The 21,400-nt window shown below is 43.0% G+C and overlaps 1 protein-coding gene across 3 annotated transcripts in view; it reads right to left on the bottom strand.

Moving 5' to 3' along the window:
* The window catches only part of STEAP2 (STEAP2 metalloreductase), a 328,022-nt gene that overhangs the window by 48,061 nt on the left and 258,561 nt on the right, over positions 1-21,400 (bottom strand). The window contains exon 5 of one of the 3 annotated variants that reach the window (XM_069648364.1): positions 6,736-7,422. The exons of the other annotated variants lie outside the window; for them this stretch is intronic. Within the exon in view, the coding sequence (XP_069504465.1) occupies positions 7,312-7,422 (111 nt within the window). The 3' untranslated portion in view covers positions 6,736-7,311. Of the gene's footprint in view, positions 1-6,735; positions 7,423-21,400 lie in introns of those variants that run through there. 3 annotated transcript variants of the gene reach the window in all.

Here is a 21,400-nt window from a genome sequence, read left to right as displayed (position 1 = left end):
AATATGTAGAACAATGGGTAGATTGTGGAATTGGTGGAAGGGCGAATTGGGATTGTCCAGCAGAGGAGCATGGGTGCGAGGGTACTAGTATGAGCAATGGCTATAGGGCTTCATTCCCCCGTGAAGGTAAGATCGATAAGCTAGAAATTGGTTTGTTAGTTAATGTATTAACTAGAGGGGGGGATGTTGGGGTAGCTGATAAGGGTCCCACCGGTAAAGTTTGAATTGTACGCGCCATATTGGTGGCTGGGGTGACAGCGATGTTGACATGATGTTCCAAATTAGCATGAATCCAGTATAGCTAATGGCAATGATATGTGTTATTTTGAGTGCTGTTTGTGTTTTAGTCGATGCATTTTCGAATTGTATTTGTGCAGCAAGATAAATGTCAAAACTGCTGATACAATGTAAACGCAATATAGGTGTGTCGTGACACAACACCTAACAATCAGGCAGCAAGGAGCTCTACATGTGCATGTGAGGTAGGAGATTTGCAATGGAAAAACCAGTGTGAGAGGATGCGGTAGTCCTGAGCACACATGTATAGATACACATACATGGGGGTCTCTAGGAAAATAGATTTTAGGCAGGATGAATATGCAGATCTGTTTTGCCACAGAGATCTCTGATAAGCTCGAAATTGTATTGTCTGAAAACATGGGTTGGGCAATTGAACTGTGTGACTGAGAAACTAGTTTTACAAGGTTGGGGAAAAGCAGCACCAGGTGCGAGGAATATCAGATGGTCAGTTTCGGGCAGGCCTCTTCATGGCCTGGTGGATTGTGAAGGGGAGATGCAATCTCTATAAGTATATGGGAGTCTGTTATTGAATGATGGAGGGATTTCGGCCACTTGGAAGGGCTGGATTTTAGGTCCGGACAATTAAACCTGATGCAAGGTTTGCTTGCGGGGAAAGGAGCACCAATAGATCATGGATTTTCAATTGAGTTTTCAAGGTGTGGGTTGGTACCATGTGGGCTGGAATGGTAAATCACATACTTTAGAATTAAATGTGGAAACCAACACATTTGGGTGATAAAACCAGCAACAATAGATCAAAATGAAATTTTTGTTGTTTCCCTCCTCTTCACATCAATGAAATTTCCATAGAATAGCCATTTGAGACACAAATAGGGGCAAAGGTTTCCAATCAGATGGAACCTGTGATAATTGAAATTGTTTGTAGGTTGTGTAAACTGTGTAACTAGGAGATGGGGCTGTGACCAAATATGGAAGGGCCGCAGAGAGGGGTGTAGTGTAAATATGAAACATGCAATTATAAGTTAAAGAGAATGGTGCTGAGATTAATGTACTGATTAGAAGTTTGGGAACTGAAGGGAATATGGTTACATTGTATAGGTTTAATCAATCACGTGTGGGGGTTGACTTTGTAACTAAACCTCTGTGAGTGTTTTAACTGTTGCAAATTGTATAAAATGCGTATTATTTGTGTGGTTCAGATTATTTGTGTGGTTCAGTGAGACAGGTCAGTTTGCCTCTTTGTCATCCAACCCTTCCCGGCCGCTCGTACAATAAACTTGCTTTACGGACAAGCATGCACTTACTCTTCAAGGGTGGGCCTGCTTTGGGTTACAGTGGTCAAAGGCCTACTCCTACAATACGAACTTTGAGAAAAAGCCTATGTCGAACAGCGCCTGGCAGGAGAGTACACCAGGTCTGTTCAAGTGGGCATCAGGTGAAATAGGCACTGGGGTCCCACAGAAAAAGAAGATCAGGGTCTGGGACCCATATGAAATCGGGGCGCTCTGCCAGTGCACACCAGGGTCTGGGACCCAGACAGAAACAGGCAAAGCCCGGCTGGGAAATATTCAAGAGTCAATGACCCACAGCAGCACAAAGACATATATAATCAGTGGGCTAGAGCCCGGAGTGAATTGGGGAGACCCTGAGAAAATATAAAAAGATCTGGCACTCAGAGAAAAGAGAAACTGGCAACAGAACAAACCAGCAAGACCCAGAAACAGTCCAGAGAGATCTGGGGTCAATGTCGAGAAGGAGAAGAGGCACGAGAGATAACAACAAGGGATCCTGGACCCATTGGCCAAGAGAGAAATATATTTTGGCATGCTAAAATATGTAATAAAGTCTGGCAGGATAGTGAACCAGACTTGATACCACATTGGTGACCCGGAGATATGTTCATCATTGAGTTTTTGTCAGGTCGAGCAGGCTAGTGAACCAGTCCAGATGGAACATTTGTGAACTGAAATGCGTACCGAGGAAGAGGTTCCCTTAAGAGGCCTGGGAACTGTGTAGTTTATATGTTGGAATGAACATTCAAGTAGTGAACTTTGAAGTTACAGATACTTTTACAAGATTGAGACTTGGAGTCTATATCCAGAATGTTAGGGGCCTCCTTCTGGATTAAGAAGGCACCCAGTTTTCTTTAGTTAGTTTGGGTTGTAAGGGACGGAAATAGGTTTAGACACAGGACAGTGTACATTTTACTAAGACATCGTGACAGAGTCCTTAGTATTTTCATTGAGGGAGGGCAACCCCTCATAGGGCAAGATAGGCTTTTCTTTTTCATTGACTTTTATAAATAAAAGCCTTTGCCAACAAACGTACCACCATGTCAGACTGAACTTCTGCACCCTTACAGAGCTCACAGATGCATCCCTGCTCAACAGTACTAACATGAACTATCATATACATTCATGACGATATTGTGAACAGTATGTGGTTATCGAACGATTGTTTAACCTTGCCACTTCTTGAGTCACATATGGGGAACTCAGGAGTAAGGCCTCAATTCTGCTTTCCAATGGAGTCTGAACATATGATGGTTCGCTCAATGTTTTTGCACAATGTTTTTGCCCTAGTGCTAATTAATAAGGTGAAACATAGCTCTTGCCCCGGCATTCAGATTCTGTAATTTGTCCTCAGAAGTGCCAGAACAAGAGCTAAACACATTGGTTTATTCCTGGGTTCGGTCATGCTGGCAGGTGCCCTCCTTTCTGGGATTTTTAGCGCCAGTAGCCAGGGTCGGGGGCTATCTGATGGATAATGGCCTTGAACTGTTGCGGATGCCTGTGCTTTGATAGGGCCTGCAAGATTGGGCTAGTGTGCTATTTCGAGCTGTGTACGCTCCCCCAAATCCCCACCATGGCCATTAACACTAAAGTAATGGGATGTAATCAGCCAGTTTACGAGAGACCCAGATTCTAGATTGTTTTTTTGCTAGGCCAGGAAAGTGAGGGAAGATGAAAGTATTGCATGTTTTCAGATTTGTTAGGCTTCCTCATACACAATGATGCAATGAGATGTGGTAAAGCAAGCTTACCTATTCTGGCAAACTTTGCAGTAAATTATCATCAGTTGGTAGGCAGAGTGCTGCAGGGAATTTATGATTTTGTTAACCTCTGAATTGGAAACCTGGGGGACCTAAAAAGTTGTGGGGGCCATGGAGTTCCACCTCATCTATTCAAGGAATGAGGCAGCATTGGATGTCTCATTCTTGTCCTATAGTATGCACATTTTGTTGCAGTCATAGGACATCATGTTCTTGCATGTGGCAGTGGTCTATCAATTATCTATAAATGGAAAGTTCAACATATTGTGGTAATGCCAGGAGGAAAGCTGTTAGTACACATCATTCATTTCAATTCATCATTATCTGGTAGAAGGCTTATATGTGGGTGGACATTCCCTGTTAGACCTTCTGTTATGAGATATTTGTCTTCAGATTCCTCCTCATCAAAAATGTTACAGACTCTTAGATGAACATTTAGTATTTTCCTGATTTTCCGATTGGCTGAGCAATGAAGACATTCCTCTCCAGGAATTGTCATGGAAACTGGTCATGCTGGCGTATCTCGTCTCTTTAAAACAGGTTACTGGTGTGCCATTATTGAATATATCAAGGGATACTTTTTTATTTACACTAAGCACTTGCTTTATGTCTTGTCACACTGGTTCTAGGGTCATAGGAAATGCCTTATCCAAAAATTCCACAAACTGTGCCTGCTGTATTCTCTACAGCAATCGGAATTGTACAGCAAATACTTGGCTAAGGCACAAACTCAGCTCGTTATTCCCTTTAGAAGAACCCATTGCCATATTTCTTCCCTTTTATTAGTTTGATGGGCTATGTTGTTGACTGCGGTATACATTTAAATTTTCCAGTTTCATTCTTCCTTGGCAGCTTTTGCACCACAAGCATTTTGTTCAGGCGCTCAACTGAGGACATTCTCAGACGAGCAGGCTGGTCAAATGATGTGCTCTTTTGTACATTCCCTTGTATACCTATTGTGCATGCTTCAGATACAATATTATCCCAGCCTTGAACTTGAATAGGAAGCCCCTGTACCATTCAATACACTACTATGTGATTTTTGTTTTGTAACAGAATGTCGAGATTTAATTAATGGCACAGAGGTGACTATTATCCCACCACATGCTACCCTGCTTGAGAAAATAATGCTCCTCTTCTCTTTCAATCCTCACTGGATGGGGCAGAGTTTTATATTGCTGCATATTGCAACTCCTGAAGATGGGAGAATATGCATGAGATGGTCATGGTTGATCTGTGGATCTTAGCATTGTTTTTGTTTATTCCAAGGATGCAATAACATTTTTCATGAAGAATTGTCGATTGAAAACTGGACCTACATTGTTGGATGAGGAACTGCTGGGTCATTGGTTATTAAGAGAGGAATCACATGAGCCATGTTGTGATACTAGGGTCTCTGGCAGTTGGAGTGATTTTTCTTCCAGATATACAATTAATGAAAAGAGTATAGCATAATATTCACCTGCATTCCAGTAACAGAAACGCATATTTTCCATAATTAGAATATGAGCACTCAGTTTTGTGTGGTTATCAGCTTTAATCTATTTTTGGCCTTCCAGGCACTGATCTTTGCCATGCAACTACGTCTGCAGAGGCAACCAAGATACCATCCAACAGAGGGGCACCTTAGTGCCATCAGAATTCATCCACAATAGATGTTCGGCAGCATGAATTAAGTAATGAGGGGTGCATTTAAAGAGTATACATTATTATGAAAGAGCAGGACCATGTACAATTCCACTGGTTTACATTTTCCGTTTAGATTCAAATGGTGGAAGAGCCACTGAATTGGGATCCATTCTGAAGGCAGGAGGTCAGCCAGTCAAGAGCAACCATATGCATTCCAAAGTGGTGTAGGTGGCCCAGATGCATAATGTGGCTGATGGTGTCAAATTAAGCTGATGGATTGAATAGAATTGGACCCCAGGAACTCACATTTCCACTCTATCCTCTTGATGCTATCTACAACTGTTATCAGGATTGATTTGGGGCCAGGGTGGACTGTCCTATAGGGAACTCTGGAGATTTGCCTCTAGGCCTCTGCAACCTGGCCCTCTTATGTGTGATAATCTATTGTACTGCCAAATGTTCTCATAGGAAAAGGGTTGAGCTTGCTTTAAATGTGTAATTCGGGGCCACTTTGAACATTATTTCCATGACTTCTTTTGGCTCCCAGTCCACCACTGATTGGGCCCCTGGTCCTGAAGCAAAGTTCATCTGTAAATGAACCAATAATCAATTTGCCTCTTAGAATGCCTGGTGTGCTCTAATAACCAAAAAGTGAGCTGGTAAAATGAGCAGTAGCCTAAATGGATCTGATAAAAAATAAATTAAATTAGGCAGAGCTACTGCTTCTCTCAGTTTGTTTGGAAGTACTCCTTTCCCAACAGATACGTTCAGGATCATGCACTTGTGATTATTTAAAAGGAAACAGATTTGTCGACTTGCCCAAACCGACAGTACTTCATAGAACACGAACTTAAATAAGATGACATTTGTTAGAGGGCTAAACATGAGCAGCTTATACTGGCGTTTTTCAATTTTTGTGTGAAAAGAAATTGTGTACATCGTTACATAGTTCTTGCGATGGTTTTGCTTTGCTTCCAGTAAATGATGTACACTGTAGTTCTTTAATTAGGGAAAAATGCATTGGGAAAAGAAATTATTCTCTTATGTATATTTTGTATTTAAAATTTTGCTTTTGCATTACCTTTATAATTTTAAAACCTGCGCAGTGGCTAAGTGACCCAATTCTAGTACACTGGCCGCTTTTATTGGTGGAGTAGTTATTAGTTTTGGTGCTGAAGTGCCATCTATAAGCCGGGAAATTTGCATTAGAGTAAGCTAGGAAGGAGATGAGATGAGTCACAAATCTTGCAGGTGTTGTTTTCGTTATTTACCCACCCATTGACTACTTATGACCATGCTAATCCATATGGCCATTCCCACCCACTTCCTGCCCCTCTCCACTCAAAACATATCCTCCAGGGATCTCCTTGAGCCAGCTTTCTCAAACAACACCATCAAATGTTGTGTTTGGACATGCCTGCTAGAGTTATTGTAGAGCAGTCTATTGAGAGCTGATGGCTTAATTGAAGCTGCAAATGTGATACTGGTGGAATACAAATGTTTTAAGTGTGCCTTTAGCCACATGAAAAGCAGTATGCATTTGTTTCACTGAAGTCTTGTTAAAAACAAACATTGGCAAAGCCAACAGTTTTGGTTTGTGTATAGGTTCTATATTTGCATGTGCTATTACATGCCCAGGTATATGTAACATTTTGTAGGTGCTACCATTAATGGTCAGTAAGTACCAATATGGCAGTGCCTGGCAAATGCCTATTCAATTCCTACAGAAGGGCCAAAACTATTGGCATTACTAATGTGTGTTCTTTTCTGCTGCCTACTCAATGCTAGTTGACGTACCCTTTTTTTGTTGTTTTGCCAGCTTACGAGTCGGCTCTTTGTTCTATGGCTGCTCCCACTTTCGTTTCATAATATAAATGTTTGTTTGTTCAAAATCTTAAATCTCCGAAAGATATTCACCGAATGCTTTGAAATGTTGACACAACGTTTCATTAGAATAGGCACGTGTTTTTATATACCTACTATACATAGATGTCACATCGGTGACAGGTAAAAACATGCTTTTACTGAAAAACAGCATCTGTTGGACGTAAAAGCAACACACGCTATACTAAATATTTTACTGAAAAACAGCGCCATCTGTTTGACGTAAAAGCAACACACGCTATACTAAATATTTTATGATTCCATTTCAATGTTTCCGACTTTGAATGGCTCAAATACGTGTCGAGGAAGCAGCAGAGCGACGTGCAGCCAGACTTCAAGATGTACGGTTGCGAGCACGGTCATCACGTTCTGCAGCTTCAGATCTGCTTCATTCTCAAGAGAATGAACGCGACAGGCTGAGAGTGGCTGAAAGACGTCAACAAGAAACAGCAGATCAGCGTCAAACACAAATCCGTGCTCAGCAATCACGCGATTACAATCGCCTTGCATTCCGACACAACCCAGCTGATGATTATAGTTTGAGCCGGCATGTTCTCATCGGCACCATGACGGAAGTGTGTCCTTTTTGCAAGGCTCTGAAATTTAACGGAGAAACGTTAGGAATGTGTTGCACCGCTGGGAAAATTAAACTGCCTTAACTTGGAGAACTGCCAGAGCCATTAAAAACTACCCACAAGCATTGTGAAATTAAACATATTAGATATGTGCACTTTCTCTTTTATTTCTTTTCCATTTAGCCAGACTGAGCCAAAGAACAGGTGGCCAGGGATAGCTAGTGTTCAATACATATAGATTATACTTTCCAAAATATTAAAAACTGCAGCAATATTTTCAAGACATACCTTAGATGACTGTCTGTATGGGGATCTATGTGACATCACTTGTGAAGAGGGGAGCGCTACGGAGGATTCATGAATGAATATCGGTTTCATTGTGTGAAACTTAATATGCATGGGACCCATCACCAATTGTTGTAAGTCCAGATCCTTCAGCATAAAGAGTTGCAGGTCGTATGTCTGAAAAATGAGGTCATTACTTTATGTCTCCATGAAGTGCGGCTTTCACTTACCATGGGAATCCATGCAACTTGGAAAGTACCTTCGTCAAAGCAGGAGGCGGGGACCCCTTAGTGAAGAAACTATTATTTGGACATTAAGGGGGCCGTAGGTTCAATACATTATTGGCTCACCACTTTCTCTTCGACAGTCCACAGTCTTGACACTTAGCTTTAAAGCTAAGCAATCGTTGACACTGCGGATTACATGTGGCATCTTTGTTTTTTGGTGAGGTTTTATTTTTAAAATGCTCTTGCTACGACTGCTTTTCTTCAGTGCTGCAGAATTTCTGATCAAATCTTCTACAGTTGAAAAAAGTTTCCATTACTTTCATCAGCAGGGTTTCTAGCGCCACATTTTCTGAAGGCACAAAGGCATGTTGGAAGCAGTGTTTTCATAAGGAAAGTGAGCAAAAGGAATCGTGCATGCAATGGATGGGAATGCAGAATCATTCTGGCACCAAATAATCAAACCAACTCAGGGAGATGGCAAAGGCTGCTGTTTTAAACAATTATCTAAAACAGGGATTTACAACGGACATCAACGGACATTTGCTCGAGCTTTCAATGTATTCCTCATAAAAACATCCTTTTATACAAAAAAATACATCAGACGTGACATCATACTACGTGGCAAATAAGAAATACCTACGAGGGGGTTGTGATAGGTTCAAGGGGAACATCTAAATATACTTTTTATAAGGGGTGGGATTGTGATTGTTTGTCTTCTGTCAGGTGGACAACTTATGCCTACCTCTAAAATATGTCATTTTCAACACAATTAAGTACACAGTATATCATTGGCTCTCAAACTATAAGGCCCTTCATGATATGGCCCTCTATAATTGGTTAGCATGCTTGTGCCATGTCTGGAACATTCAGTTCACTTGGAAGCATGTAAGCTCAGACCCAGGTGCCAGGAGGTGGACTTGACTTTACCTGCCCACTGAATTAGCCCATCATCTCTCATCACCCATGCCTGTCAAGTCTTGTGTTCTTCCTTACCTGTATAGGGTTGTTCTCCGTAGACCCTGGTCTTTGCCATGCCGACTGTCACAGCCCTCCATACGCCACAGACAAAGACAGGACTACATTTCCCAGAAGATTAGTGTACGGCCGTCATGTGATCACGACGTACGTCTCTGCGTTCCTTATTTATGTTAGTCTGTCCTCAGTTTCTGTGCTCCTAAACCGTTGCTAATTGTGGCTCAGAAAGCAGCGTTTTCCTGATATTTTGCCTCTGGACTGCTGTTTCTGTGTTGCCGACTCAGACCGTTTTTGAGGCTTCCCCACAGAACGCTCCTTGCCGGCTTCCTGGTTTGAGTTTCTTCACGGCTACCGACTCCTGGCTTCATTATTGGACTTCTTTGGATTGCTCTCATATGTCTGGCGTTTGCTCCCTAAAGAGAACCCTTCTTCCCTATAGTTCCCGTGATACACAGCACACCGTCAACGGATCTTTCGTGTAACACTTGCAAGGAAAACAGCTGTTCTAACGCGCTCCTCGCATTCTACTACCAGCACACCGATCAGCTGTTCACAAAGCACTTCTTGGGTTATAACACGAGCTCACTACACCAATTATCTGTTTTCCACACATCCCTTCAGCACAACTCTTCACTTACCACTGGCTCCTGCACCCATAGGATTGTTGGATTTTCCCCTGATGGACGCTCTGCAGAGGAATCATCAATTTCACAAGTGATCTATTGGACGCTCTGCTGAAATTACCATCAGATCACTCTTGGGATTACAATTAAAGACTTTTTGGGACGCTCTGCTGTTTTTCTACTTCAAGGTCTTTTGCAATACAAGACACTCACTTGGGAACATTCCATCCCTGCTTTCGCTCTGTTCCTTTGGGGACTAATTTGTACAAGTAGGTTTCCAGTTTGTTCACCATTCACTGCAGGTAAGAGTGGGGATGTGAGGGTGGTGTGGCTGGGACCTGTGGTTTACTGTTTGTACTTCTATTCCACAGTGTCTGTTTTTGTTTCCTTTAGCTCTGTTGCTGCTCCTGCCTTTTCACTCAAGCCACTAGCCTGTCAGGTGTATTTGTTATCCTGCAGGCTGCGCTCTTGGGGGGAAAGTCTTTTATCATCGTTATTCAAGACTATTGTTGAGTGACCTGTTGTTCCAGGACTAGTGGTTCTCTTTCCCATTGTCTCTGGAGCATAACAATATCTTCTGCCATGAAGATTGTCTTTGAACGTGGCTTTGCAGAGTATTCTTGTCTCTGGGAATATAAGAGAGTGCGAGCACACACTATCGTTGTTCCAGAACTCCACGCTGAACTCTATTTCCATCCTTGGCTCACGTGACAGGAGACCATGATTTGGTCAATTATTCAGCGTTTAAATGTCTTAAATTAATAAAAGTTGGCACGCTTGGTGTTCTTTCTTTACACCTTAACAAGGGATGATTCAGCTTCTCACGTTCACCGCCTTCAAGAATAGATAGCCGGCCTTGGCTGCTTCAGCTTTGACACCAGGTCAGACAGCCTCGCCATTTGTGTCCACGATCTCAGCCTCTGCCACAGTTCTCAGCCTTTCAATCCATGGGTTCTGGTTTACTATATTCATGACACCAATGTCCAGTTTCTATACAATGTCGCCTTCGCCTGCAGTCCGTTCAATACATATAGCCAGTTTCTAAGATGACTTAATCTAATTGCGTTACAGCAGCTGTACAGTTATTGAATGTCTTGCAATTTCTGCAGTGCTTCTCACACTTGCAATCTTCTTTTTGCATATGAAAGTTTACTCGATTCTTAACGTCGTCATCAGTTTCTATAAAGTCCATACATTCTCTTCAACCAGTATTCTCAGGGCGTCACACTCATCTTTTGTTACGCCACCAGCTCCTCTTTCACTCTTTTTCATATTCCTTCAGGGAGTTCCTCCCTCAGATTGTCATCTCTTCAGGGATACATTTCATAGGGTTTTCTCAGTGGAAACCTTCTTTGAATTTTTTGCTGTGGTATGGTCACAAATGCTGGCGTCAAGCATGGCACAATCTCAGGCTGCCAACATACAGGAGGTAGGGTGGCGAGATTTCCTGCAAAGACATGTAACTGTTCCTCTACAAAATCAATATAGACCCTGTGCTCAGTGCAGGTGTTCTCGTGTAGGGCATTCAGTAATGACTTAACATTTCCAACAAGGCAAAAGGCTCTAAACGGGACACAATGGGCTGTAACAATGTAACCAAGTGGGGATGTACAGCGATGCCCATCCTAAGTCCCAGGTGGGGTACTCTGGCTTCCTGGAAAGAACTGCTATTTGTGTTTCGGAGTAGCTGCCACTGCTCTTAGATCTTTCATCAGGAGTGCCCAAAAAAGCTATCCCGCTTTCTCAAGATCTCCAGAAGAAGGATGTCTACAATCACCTTTGCTAAAACTACACAGCTCTGTGCACAACTGTGTTTCCCTGACAGAAATCATTTAGGGAATGAACATTTAACCCTCCCTTAGAACAGGTTGTTTGAAAGAGGAAACGGAAGTAAGGATTAGTCCAGCTTGCAAGCCTTTAAGCTGTATTCACTTTTCCGCTTGGACTAGGACACTAAGCAGGGAATAGATAGGAAGACGTGTACAGGAATGTCCCACCTATTTTACCTCAACCAAAAGGTCATAGCTAAGCTCTGGAAAGACCAGCGGGGCATATAAGGAGTCAGTACCTAGATGGTATAGCCCACCTGCATTCAGTAACCTTGATCCGAAACAAAGGTGCAGCAAAGGTGATTGCACAAGACATCAGACAACTGTTCAGCGACATAAATAGAAACGTAACTACTGTCTCCAAGGGCACATCTGTGTTCATCCTTCCTAAGCAACAGCCCACCCAGCCTCACAAAGAAAGTCTAACAGCTGTTATTGGGGCATTGGAGGCAGTGGTAACACATTTCTGTGGTAATGGAAAACCTAAAACATGCATAGTGTCAAATAAAGTTACTCTATATGTGGTCTCCACACACTTCCATTCTAACCCATCTTGCCAATTCTTAAAATGTCTCTGGACAAGTACCTTGCTGTACAACATCAACAAAATGAGGTAGAGCAGTGACCATTTGACTCTTTTTGATATGTTATCCCAGATTAAGACGTTCTGGTACTTGTGACGTTCCAGAAATATTTACCTAAAATGGTAGAATAATATTTAATTAAAGTGTGAAGTCCATCTCCCAAACGCATGATTTTCATGAGCATGCTCCAAAACTCTAAGCAGTGGCATCCAGAAAGTTGGGCTGTGTGATGTGGATGCTATTACATCGATTTCCACATGCACTACATGCACATACGTGCAAAAATCATGCTCAAGAAGACTGCAAATTTTACCTTGTGACAGCATCAAAAATGAGGATTAAATGACAAAATAGAGCGGCCCTGAAGTAGACAGTGGCAGAACCATTTGCCTCTGCTAGCCATGTGTTGTTCACAATGGTGCTTCCAAAAGACTTTGGGGTGGCCATCTGTTCAGTCACTATGCAGTCAAATACTGCTTACACAGCAGGCCACCTTGATGCATGCCAATTATTTGATGGGCGTGGTCTTTGTAGAATGTTTTGCTTTTCATAAAGAAAGACTCTAACAAAGGAAAAATACATAAAAAAGCCAATGAAAGTCCACTAACACCTGTCATTTCTTTTTTTAATAAACAAATATGATGAGATGCCATGATAAAGCTTGAAAACCTAAAAGGTTGCCTTTGTGCACTGAGGCATGAAGCTCTTCACTTCAGTCTGTTGACACCAGTGGTGTGGACATGTTAATCAATACCCTTGGAAAAAGGACCACTTTTAGTCCCTAAAGAAACAACGAGTGGTCTCCCTCTTGTAGCAGTGCAAGAGGGGAGTTTGTGCCAGAGAGCCACTCCGACACCGATAGGTAGCATCCACTTAAACCAAATCTCTTGTCAATTTGTGATGAATCACCAGGTGTTTTGCATAGCCCAACATGTACTGTAATCAGTTTCTTGGTGCTTGTCAAAAGCTGTGGCAAAAGAGTGAAATAGGTCTGGACCTTGATGCTCATCAGGAGTGAACATGTTCCAATCCAGGATGCATATTTCAGCCTCTTGCCTGAGCTTTTTTCAGGAGGCCTTAAAATAAATGTGACCTATGAGTGCTAAGCAATGCCGTTGCCTCAGCACTGCATTGATATGATTGCAGAATGGGACTCAAGTTATTAGATGAGCAGCCTGAATGTAGGCCTCTTGCAATGCACAGCTTGAGTTGATTGGTAGCCCCTTTAAAAATACATTTAAAAAATAAATGAATACTGGATCCTGCCACAACTGAGATCAGGAGAATCCAGCTTGCAGTAGTCTTTGACGGGAGGAGTTGTTTGGGTTATCCTTAACATGTGATGCCCTGGTTTGAAAACCTTTTTCATTTGTGGAGTGAAAAGTGGGCCATTGCCATAGCATTTGTTTACAAGAGGATTTCATGTTTAGAGCCACCTAACTAGAGTATTTTGACAGGCATCCATGCCTGTACTGGGGAGAGTCATGCAGTGATTATAGCCTGTGTCTTAGTTGAGTCATTTTAACAAATGTATTTTGCATATGGGTCTCATCCACACGTATGTTGAAAAAAAGACTAAAAGAAAGAATCACTGCACGTGTATTAAAAAGAAAACAGAGATTCGGGATACCAGCAGGGCACCAAACTCTGCCAAATGTACTCTGGCTAGGGGCTTTCTAATATTTCTTTTGCTTGTCGTTATATATGGTCAGAGAGTCTAGCAAGTCAGAGTAAAACAATATCATGAACCTTCAGGTTCATGATATTGTACATACAATTTGAAATGCATCACTGAACTCTAAGGAGAGCCAAGATGTTTTTAAGTGCTTACCAACCGATTAGTTTACCACCTGGGTGCCAGTGCCATACAACATTTATATTTCAGTTATGGAGGGGATACTTAATATATCCTTGCATTTTTCTGGAAATTCGAAATTTTTCGGTTAGGGAAAGTATGGGGCTTGATATGGTCTCCAAGGACGTTTTGTAATGTCACATCAATTCCTGACCTTATAACAAATACCATTACACTTAACTACCTTGCATTCTTAGGGATTTGCAAACATGAAGACATAACCAAGTGTTTTACCATGGGTCAATTATAGTACAACTGGGTGAGTCCTTCCTCCTGTTCTAGTGTCATTTTCAGTTTCTCTAATGGTAAGTCTTGTTCATTTGACCTCTGGACAATGTGTTAATAAGGGATTGGAATTTTGCAGGATCACTTCTTCAAATATATTTATTTACTGGACTATTTTCAAATAGGAAAATGATTCGAGGCAAGCTGTATTTTATAATTATATTGTGCCAATATTCCCTGAGCCTGCCGTCCGACCCTGTCGGTAATCGCCTGCAAAGCAAGGATTCCTTGACGAGGGCAGTGTTGCCATTAATGACAGGGCCGGCCCGCCGCCGTGGGGCATATACCATTAGCACCCATGTAGTTTGCTACACGGGTGTGTATTAAAAAAAAAAAAAGAAACGTACCTTTGCAGTGTGGCCCGGCACCACGCTGTGGTTCCTAAGTCCGTTTTCATTGTTGAGGACTGTGACATCATCAACATTGAAAATGGACTTCAAGAAAGCAATGGTGCAGCAAAGGTAAGGTTCTTTTTAAAAACATACACTCTTAGCATTGAGTAGGAAACTACATTGGTGCTAAGAGGTGATGGGGGAAAGGGAGCAGGGAAGGGAAGGGGGAGCTGGCTAGCAGCAGTCAGCCTGCTCTGAACGAGGATTTGTACCATACAATACAGCCCACTTTCCGAGCATCCTGATTGACCAGCACCCCCTTCCAGTGTGCTAATATATCATAGTTTCTGGCAACCAACTAAATACTCTTTGTTGTGATTTTTATCCAAACACATCTCCCTTTAGGGTGAAGTTAAATATTTGAGGGGGTTTCATATTTCTCTAGGCAATTACATTTGTTTTGTTTGATTGATCTAATAACCTAACACTTCTACAAATTGAGTTGTTGAAAAAGGATTGTCGGTGTACACAAGGAAATTGTCAGTACATGTTAAGATGTTTATCTCCCTTAGTTTTAATATCACTTTCTTTTCTACATTGCGTTTAATGTAGATTCCTCCTGCTTCCAAGCATGAGAGGCCAAACAAGGGAGGTTGAGTCTAGCAGTGTAGTTCCTCATACTAATGTCCGGACCAAAGGTAGCCAACCGTACTAAACTTTTCAGGCCGGAGTACAGTGCTATTTTTAATAATTTGATACCTAGCTGAAAATCGTTCAGATGAGAAGGAACTATCATTTATAATTGATAGTGACAGGGTTTAGTAACCCATCAGGATTGTTTTGACGTATGTAAGTTTCCTTATGACCACTGATTTCCAGAAACAACACTGATAATTAGCATCTCACCTTTCTAATGAGGGTGAGTGATGTGGTTGTGGTTGAATCCCCTGCTGTTCCCCCCCACACCCATCATCAAAGTCAAGACGTGGTGCTCTAGCATCCAAGAGGCACTCCTGGGTAAAATTAACACATTGAATAGGAAGATCCTAGCTCAACAAGCAACATGCATGTATCCTTGACCTCTAGCAATTCACCTCCACTTCCTTCACCACTTAGTTTTTCAGAGACCTCTCCGAAACCGATGTCACCAGACTGATTAACAGCCTAAAACCCTCAAAATGCAAAGGCGACATTTGGCCTGCACCCCTCGTCAAAGACTGTGCCGACATACTAAGCCCCATCATCACAGCTATCATAAACACTTCCTTTCCTTAAAGCACTGTTCCAGCCAGCCTCACGAAAACCTGGGTACTCCCTCTCCTGAAGAAAATATTCCTAGACTCAGCCATCGCCACAAACTGCAGGTCAATCACTACCGTTGCATTCCTCCTAAAAGGTTTGGACTGAGCTGCCTACTTATAAGTTCAGCAAATCCTGGAGGGATGCGTCATTCCGGATTCCGCTCTGGGCACGGCACATAATCTGCCTTGCTTGATCTAAAAAATAAGTTAGATGCAATCAATCAAGGATGAAGGCAAGTCTGCACTGTTCCTCCTCTTAGATTTATCTGCGGCATTCGACCTTGTCAACCAACAGATCCTCTGCCACCACCTCAACACTCATGCTCACTTCTCATCTTCAGCGACTGCCTAGATAGCATCCTTCCTTAATGGAAGAGCGGTGAGTCTTCTCAGAGATCACAAATGCTTCTTCTGCTCCCAGCACCTGCGGTGTGTCACAAGGATCCTGCATCACCCCCACTTCGTACAATATCTTTACTAGGCCCTTACTGCACATTTTAGATTCACTCAGCATAGCTTACACAAATTAAGCCGACACAAATCTTGATCCACCTCTCAGGCAACTAGATAGAAGACTCCAACACCCTTAATTCAATCTATTCCACAACTCAGACCTGGGTGGCAGCCAATCACCTCTGTCTCAAAAGTGACAAGACAGAAATCCTGATTGTTTGCCTGCAAAGCACCCCAAAGACCCTGGACAATAAATACTCTGCCTTCACAATTGACAATTGCTCGATACGGGTCGCTAACACAGTAAATGCATTAGGGGTCTACCTAGACGCATCACTTACCATGACTAGACAAGTAAGTGCCATTGCCTCCTCAGCAGCCTACGGAACCAAGGTCCTTAATGCAGCCAGACCCTTCCTCTCTAAAAAGAACTGCCTAACCATTGCCCATGCAATCATTGGCTCAGAAATGTATTACTGCAATGTCCTATTCAATGACACCTCATCCAGAAACATACTCAAACATCAAGTAATCCAGAACAACGCCCTTAGAGCTGCCCTGAACATCCCAAAAATGAGAGCCCATATAGAGAGCGAGAAGAGATGCACACTGGCTCCCCATCCAGGAGCGGATCATTTTCAAAACCCTCTCCATAACCCACAAGGACCTGTCTAACACAGCAACACCTTACCTCGCCAAAGGAATTGCCAAAGCCCACTCTTCCAGACCCATTAGAACCCCTTACATAAGATAGACGTATGGTGCCCAAAGTCAAAGGATGCAGAGCCAGAGGTTCAAGCTTCCCATACATTGCTGCCAAGCTCTGGAACAACCTCCCACTCTTCATGAGGGCAGAGAAATCTTACTGAATCTTCCACAAATCACTAAAAAAACTCAACTATTCACCTAAACCTGAATTCCCGCTATCAAGACTTTTACTACGAACTTTTCTGTCCCAGCACCCAACTGCCTGCTCTAAGGATAACTGCCACCTGGTTGTATACCTATGTAATGTATGATTCTGTATGTTTACTATGATAACTGCCACTTGGTTATACCTCTTCACCATGTGCTTGCATGAAACTATTCAGTATCATAATAAGCCTCACTAGTACTTTGTACCTGCAACAGTGCCTCAATGCCTACGGGTTGTATGTGCGCTCTACAAATGAAATAAATAAGGTTTGGAGATCTGCTACTATGTAATACAATTGCACTCCTCCCTGATGCAGCAGCAGCTCTTTATCTCACTCTTTTCACACATCACTGATAGAGGTCTGATCGTGTAGATTTAAGCTGGTCAATGAACAAGAATAAATAGCCTTTTCTCTGTATCAAATGGAAGACAAAAGATATGCCCATGGCTTGAGCAATCATAGTCCTCTATTTTTAGTGGATGGAATTTGAAGGTGTCCACCAGAATTGAGGCATTGTAGTACATTTTTTAGTCTTAGTTGGCACTGTAAGTCATGGCGATCGAAAGAGGATTAATGTTAAAGGTACAAACGGACCAGCGTATATTTATGCGCCACAGGTGTTGGGATGAACAAGTTACCCCTGGTAACATTCTTTCGACTGGATGTTCCTCCCACGTATTCCTCATCTTTGATATTCGATATCCAGCTTTACTAGCTTTGTTTTTTTTCAGCAGAGGGCGCTGTGCATCGATGGCATCGACTCGGTGTCCCTCAAAGGCCTCCGTCTCGAGGATGATGTCATCGAAGGCATATATAGCATGCGCAGCGCCCGTTGGCTTCAGTTCTGTTTTTTCTTACAGTAGAAATAGGCGCATAGCCACAGGAATGATCGTACTCAGCCTTGAAGGAACGAATGCTGTAATACAATGGGCAATTCTACTGTGGGGTAAGTTGGGAGGGCAATGAGGACTAAGTGGGAGGAGCATCCAGTCGAAAGAATGTTACCAGGGGTAAGTAACTTGTTCTTCAAATGGATTCTGTCCTCCCATGTATTCCTCGTCTTTGATGGACTCCCAAAGCAGTGTTTCATCTGGTGAAGAGATTAGAATTTAGATTTCAATGGTTTTCATGAACCAAGTGCAGGACTGCTTTTCGAAAGCTCCCATCCTGACCGAGGGAAGATTCCAGGCAGTAATGCTTTGTGAACGTGTGAATAGTAGACCACGTTGCTGCTTCACAGATACTTTTTATCGGTACACTCCTTTGCAGGGCTGTAGAGGTAGCCATGCCCCATGGTGGAATGGGCCCTTAAACCTTCAGGTGCATCCTTCCCTGCCAGCCTGTAACATTCTGACATAGCCATAATTACCCATCTGGATAAGGCCTGTTTTTGTAACAGCCTGAATCAGTTTGTGGCCTATATAGCCAATAAAAGTGGAATGGGCCCTTAAACCTTCAGGTGCATCCTTCCCTGCCAGCCTGTAACATTCTGACATAGCCATAATTACCCATCTGGATAAGGCCTGTTTTTGTAACAGCCTGAATCAGTTTGTGGCCTATATAGCCAATAAAAAGTTGATCATCAATACAGAGTTTTGACAGTGTAGATATATAAAAGCTTAAAGGAATGGTTTGGTTAGAAATTTTTATTGGCCCTACGGGTCGGCCATGTGTTTTTAAGCCGAAGTCGCTCAATATTAGAAAAATGTCCTATGGACCTTACTCGAGTTTTCTTCCATTAAAGGCACGCCAAAACAGGCAGCAGGGTGCAGCCATTTTGTGATAATCCTATCACTTGCCCTATCGCCCTGGGTGACCTGATTTCGCGGCACTAAATCATATCCCCCGCCCCTGAGCATGTCATCAGCAGACGCGTACCGCCCATTTCACAACGCTTAAGCACGTCTCGTGTCAACATTCGCTGCGCTTCATCTTGACGTGTCGCCATGGAAATGGCAGGACGCCTCGTTACTCAATAAGTATAAACAGACCGTTTGACAACACACAGCAACAGATTTTCGATTCCATTCCGCTCTCTGTGTTACTTTGAGTATTCTGTGACTCATTTCTGTGCTCTGTTCAGCTACATTCGCCGCTTGTAGCCCGTGTGAACACCTGTACCATTGCTATAAATTATTTTAGTTTGTTTACCACACAATGGCTACAATAATGCCCTACATGTACGAGCCCGAGTATACCGAGGAGGAACTACTGGAAAGGGAAACATGTGAAAACGATGGGGCTTTGGACGAATCAACAGATGAAGACACTGGACCTAGTCGCATGGACGGTGCTTCCACCTGGTGCACATGTAATCAATGCGAGCTAATGCCAACCGAGGACGAGAACTGCTGCTGCTGTGAAAACTCGGGATACATGGCCTACATTTCGGAAGGCGAGCCATGGCCGTAATGCATCACCGAGCTGCCAGACTTCAGGGCAGCCTGCCTTACACGGTCCGTGTTGAGGATAATGATGGTGCTTATGCACGAACTTCGCGCAACTGTTGGTCCTCGTAATCCGAGTAACGAGTAAGTATACTCTGGTTGTGATCCCGCTACTATTTCATGGTCGTCTCCGATATTCAAAATTGCATCTACATTTCATTGTAACGCAAGAAAGTCGTACAATAGTGTGCAGTGTGTAGATAGCATTTGTCCGAGCAGAATGCCATTAGTTACAAGAATTGTCATTGACAACAAAGGTTTAATAAACTTATCTTGTTCATTTAAAAACAGTTTGTATCATTCTTTTTCACAGGTGGTACAGGCTGGTGGCCTATCCTTCCTTTACATGGTGGCTTCACGGGAGGCTTGGACACCGCGTTCGAAGAGTAATACCCGCTTGTGCTGTTGCTGCCATAAGACAAACTTTCCCCAGTGACAGCGGTCAGTACAGGGGATTTTCCCTCGCTGTGCTGCAACCTGACCTGTACAATGTGTAAAGTTTTGTATTTTTGTGCCATCAAAATAAGAAACAAAATAAAACACCACATATATTTTAACAATGGTTGTTTCAATTTCTTAAATTAATCAAGTGTGTCTCCATTCAAGAGTCTTCCTGTGCCTTGCCTGCACACCCACCGGCCCATCCACCCACCCCCCCTATCAAAGGCAGTTCACACCCGGGGATGAGCGCTGCCATGGTGTGCTGCCAGGGGCGATAACGGCCAAGGTGCCAAACACCATGTACACTTCAAAGCTGTCTATCGTTCATGGGTGATTGTTCCCATGTCCACCTTCAGACCCCGTGTCTCCTACCAGGATGCCCCCTCACGCTGGCAGCCCCCTGCAATTCACATAAGTGTGTCTCCATTCAGCAGTCTTCCTGTGCCTTGCTTGCACGCCCACCGGGCCATCCACCCCCCCTATCAAAGGCGGTTTGCGCCAGTGGATGCGCGCTGCCATGGGGGGCTGTCAGGGGCGCAAACGGCCAAACAGCATGTACACTTCAAAAGGTATTCCACGCCCAGGGGCCATCGCTCACATGGCCTCCTCATACCCTGTGTTTCCAGGCAGGCCTCCCCTGGTGCTGGCCACCCCCCTGCAATCCACATAAGTGTGTCTCCATTCAGCAGTCTTCCAGTGCCTTATCTGCACGCCCCCAGGCCCATCCATCCCACCCCCCCTCTATCTGTTCTCCTGCAACAAACTACTGGGCTTGCTGAATCTAACTGTTTGTTGGTCAAGGTAAGGCCATGTATCACAGTCATATTTCGGTCATTTTTAAATTTCGATCTATTTGCGAGTAGAGTACTCAATAGTGCTATGTTCATTAGTCTCATTGCTATTGACTTGAGTTTCAATTGTTATGCTATCAATAGATCTATTTATTTTCATCTGCGTAAATTGTCATCGAATTGCATCCTTCGCGGGTCGTGTCTATAATGTAAGCATGTTTCCTTCTCGTGCAAGACAGTACATCGAAGGGACGAGTCACATGTTCAGAGTTTAGTTCCATCATTTTTTAATTTGTGATAGTAATGCAAATACTAAGCCGCACTTGATGAACTGGTATAGTTCCGGCGACAAAAACAAAACCTGCATTGAACATGCTATGGTTCATTTACTTTTTTTATGACATTTTTATTCATCAAGGTTTTATAATAATCTTGATATTTACTTTTCAGAATTTTCAACAATGACTGCCTGTTCGATTAGCGGTTGCCCTTCGAAGACCCATGCTAAATCTGAAGGCACTACAATGCATGTATTCCCTAGAACTGTTGATCGAATAAGAGAATGGCTCAGACATTGCGGATATCCACTGGATGAGCTTGAAAGTAGAGTCCAACCAGTCTTTGAGGACAAGAGGGGTGATTGATACCGCTTCT

The sequence above is a fragment of the Ambystoma mexicanum genome, chromosome 2q (genome assembly GCF_040938575.1).
Source record: "Ambystoma mexicanum isolate Mex_15411 chromosome 2q, UKY_AmexF1_1, whole genome shotgun sequence".
Classification (NCBI taxonomy): Eukaryota; Metazoa; Chordata; class Amphibia; order Caudata; family Ambystomatidae; genus Ambystoma; species Ambystoma mexicanum.
The sequence above is the reverse complement of the archived record's forward strand: the minus strand, read 5'-3'. Positions and strand labels throughout refer to the sequence as shown.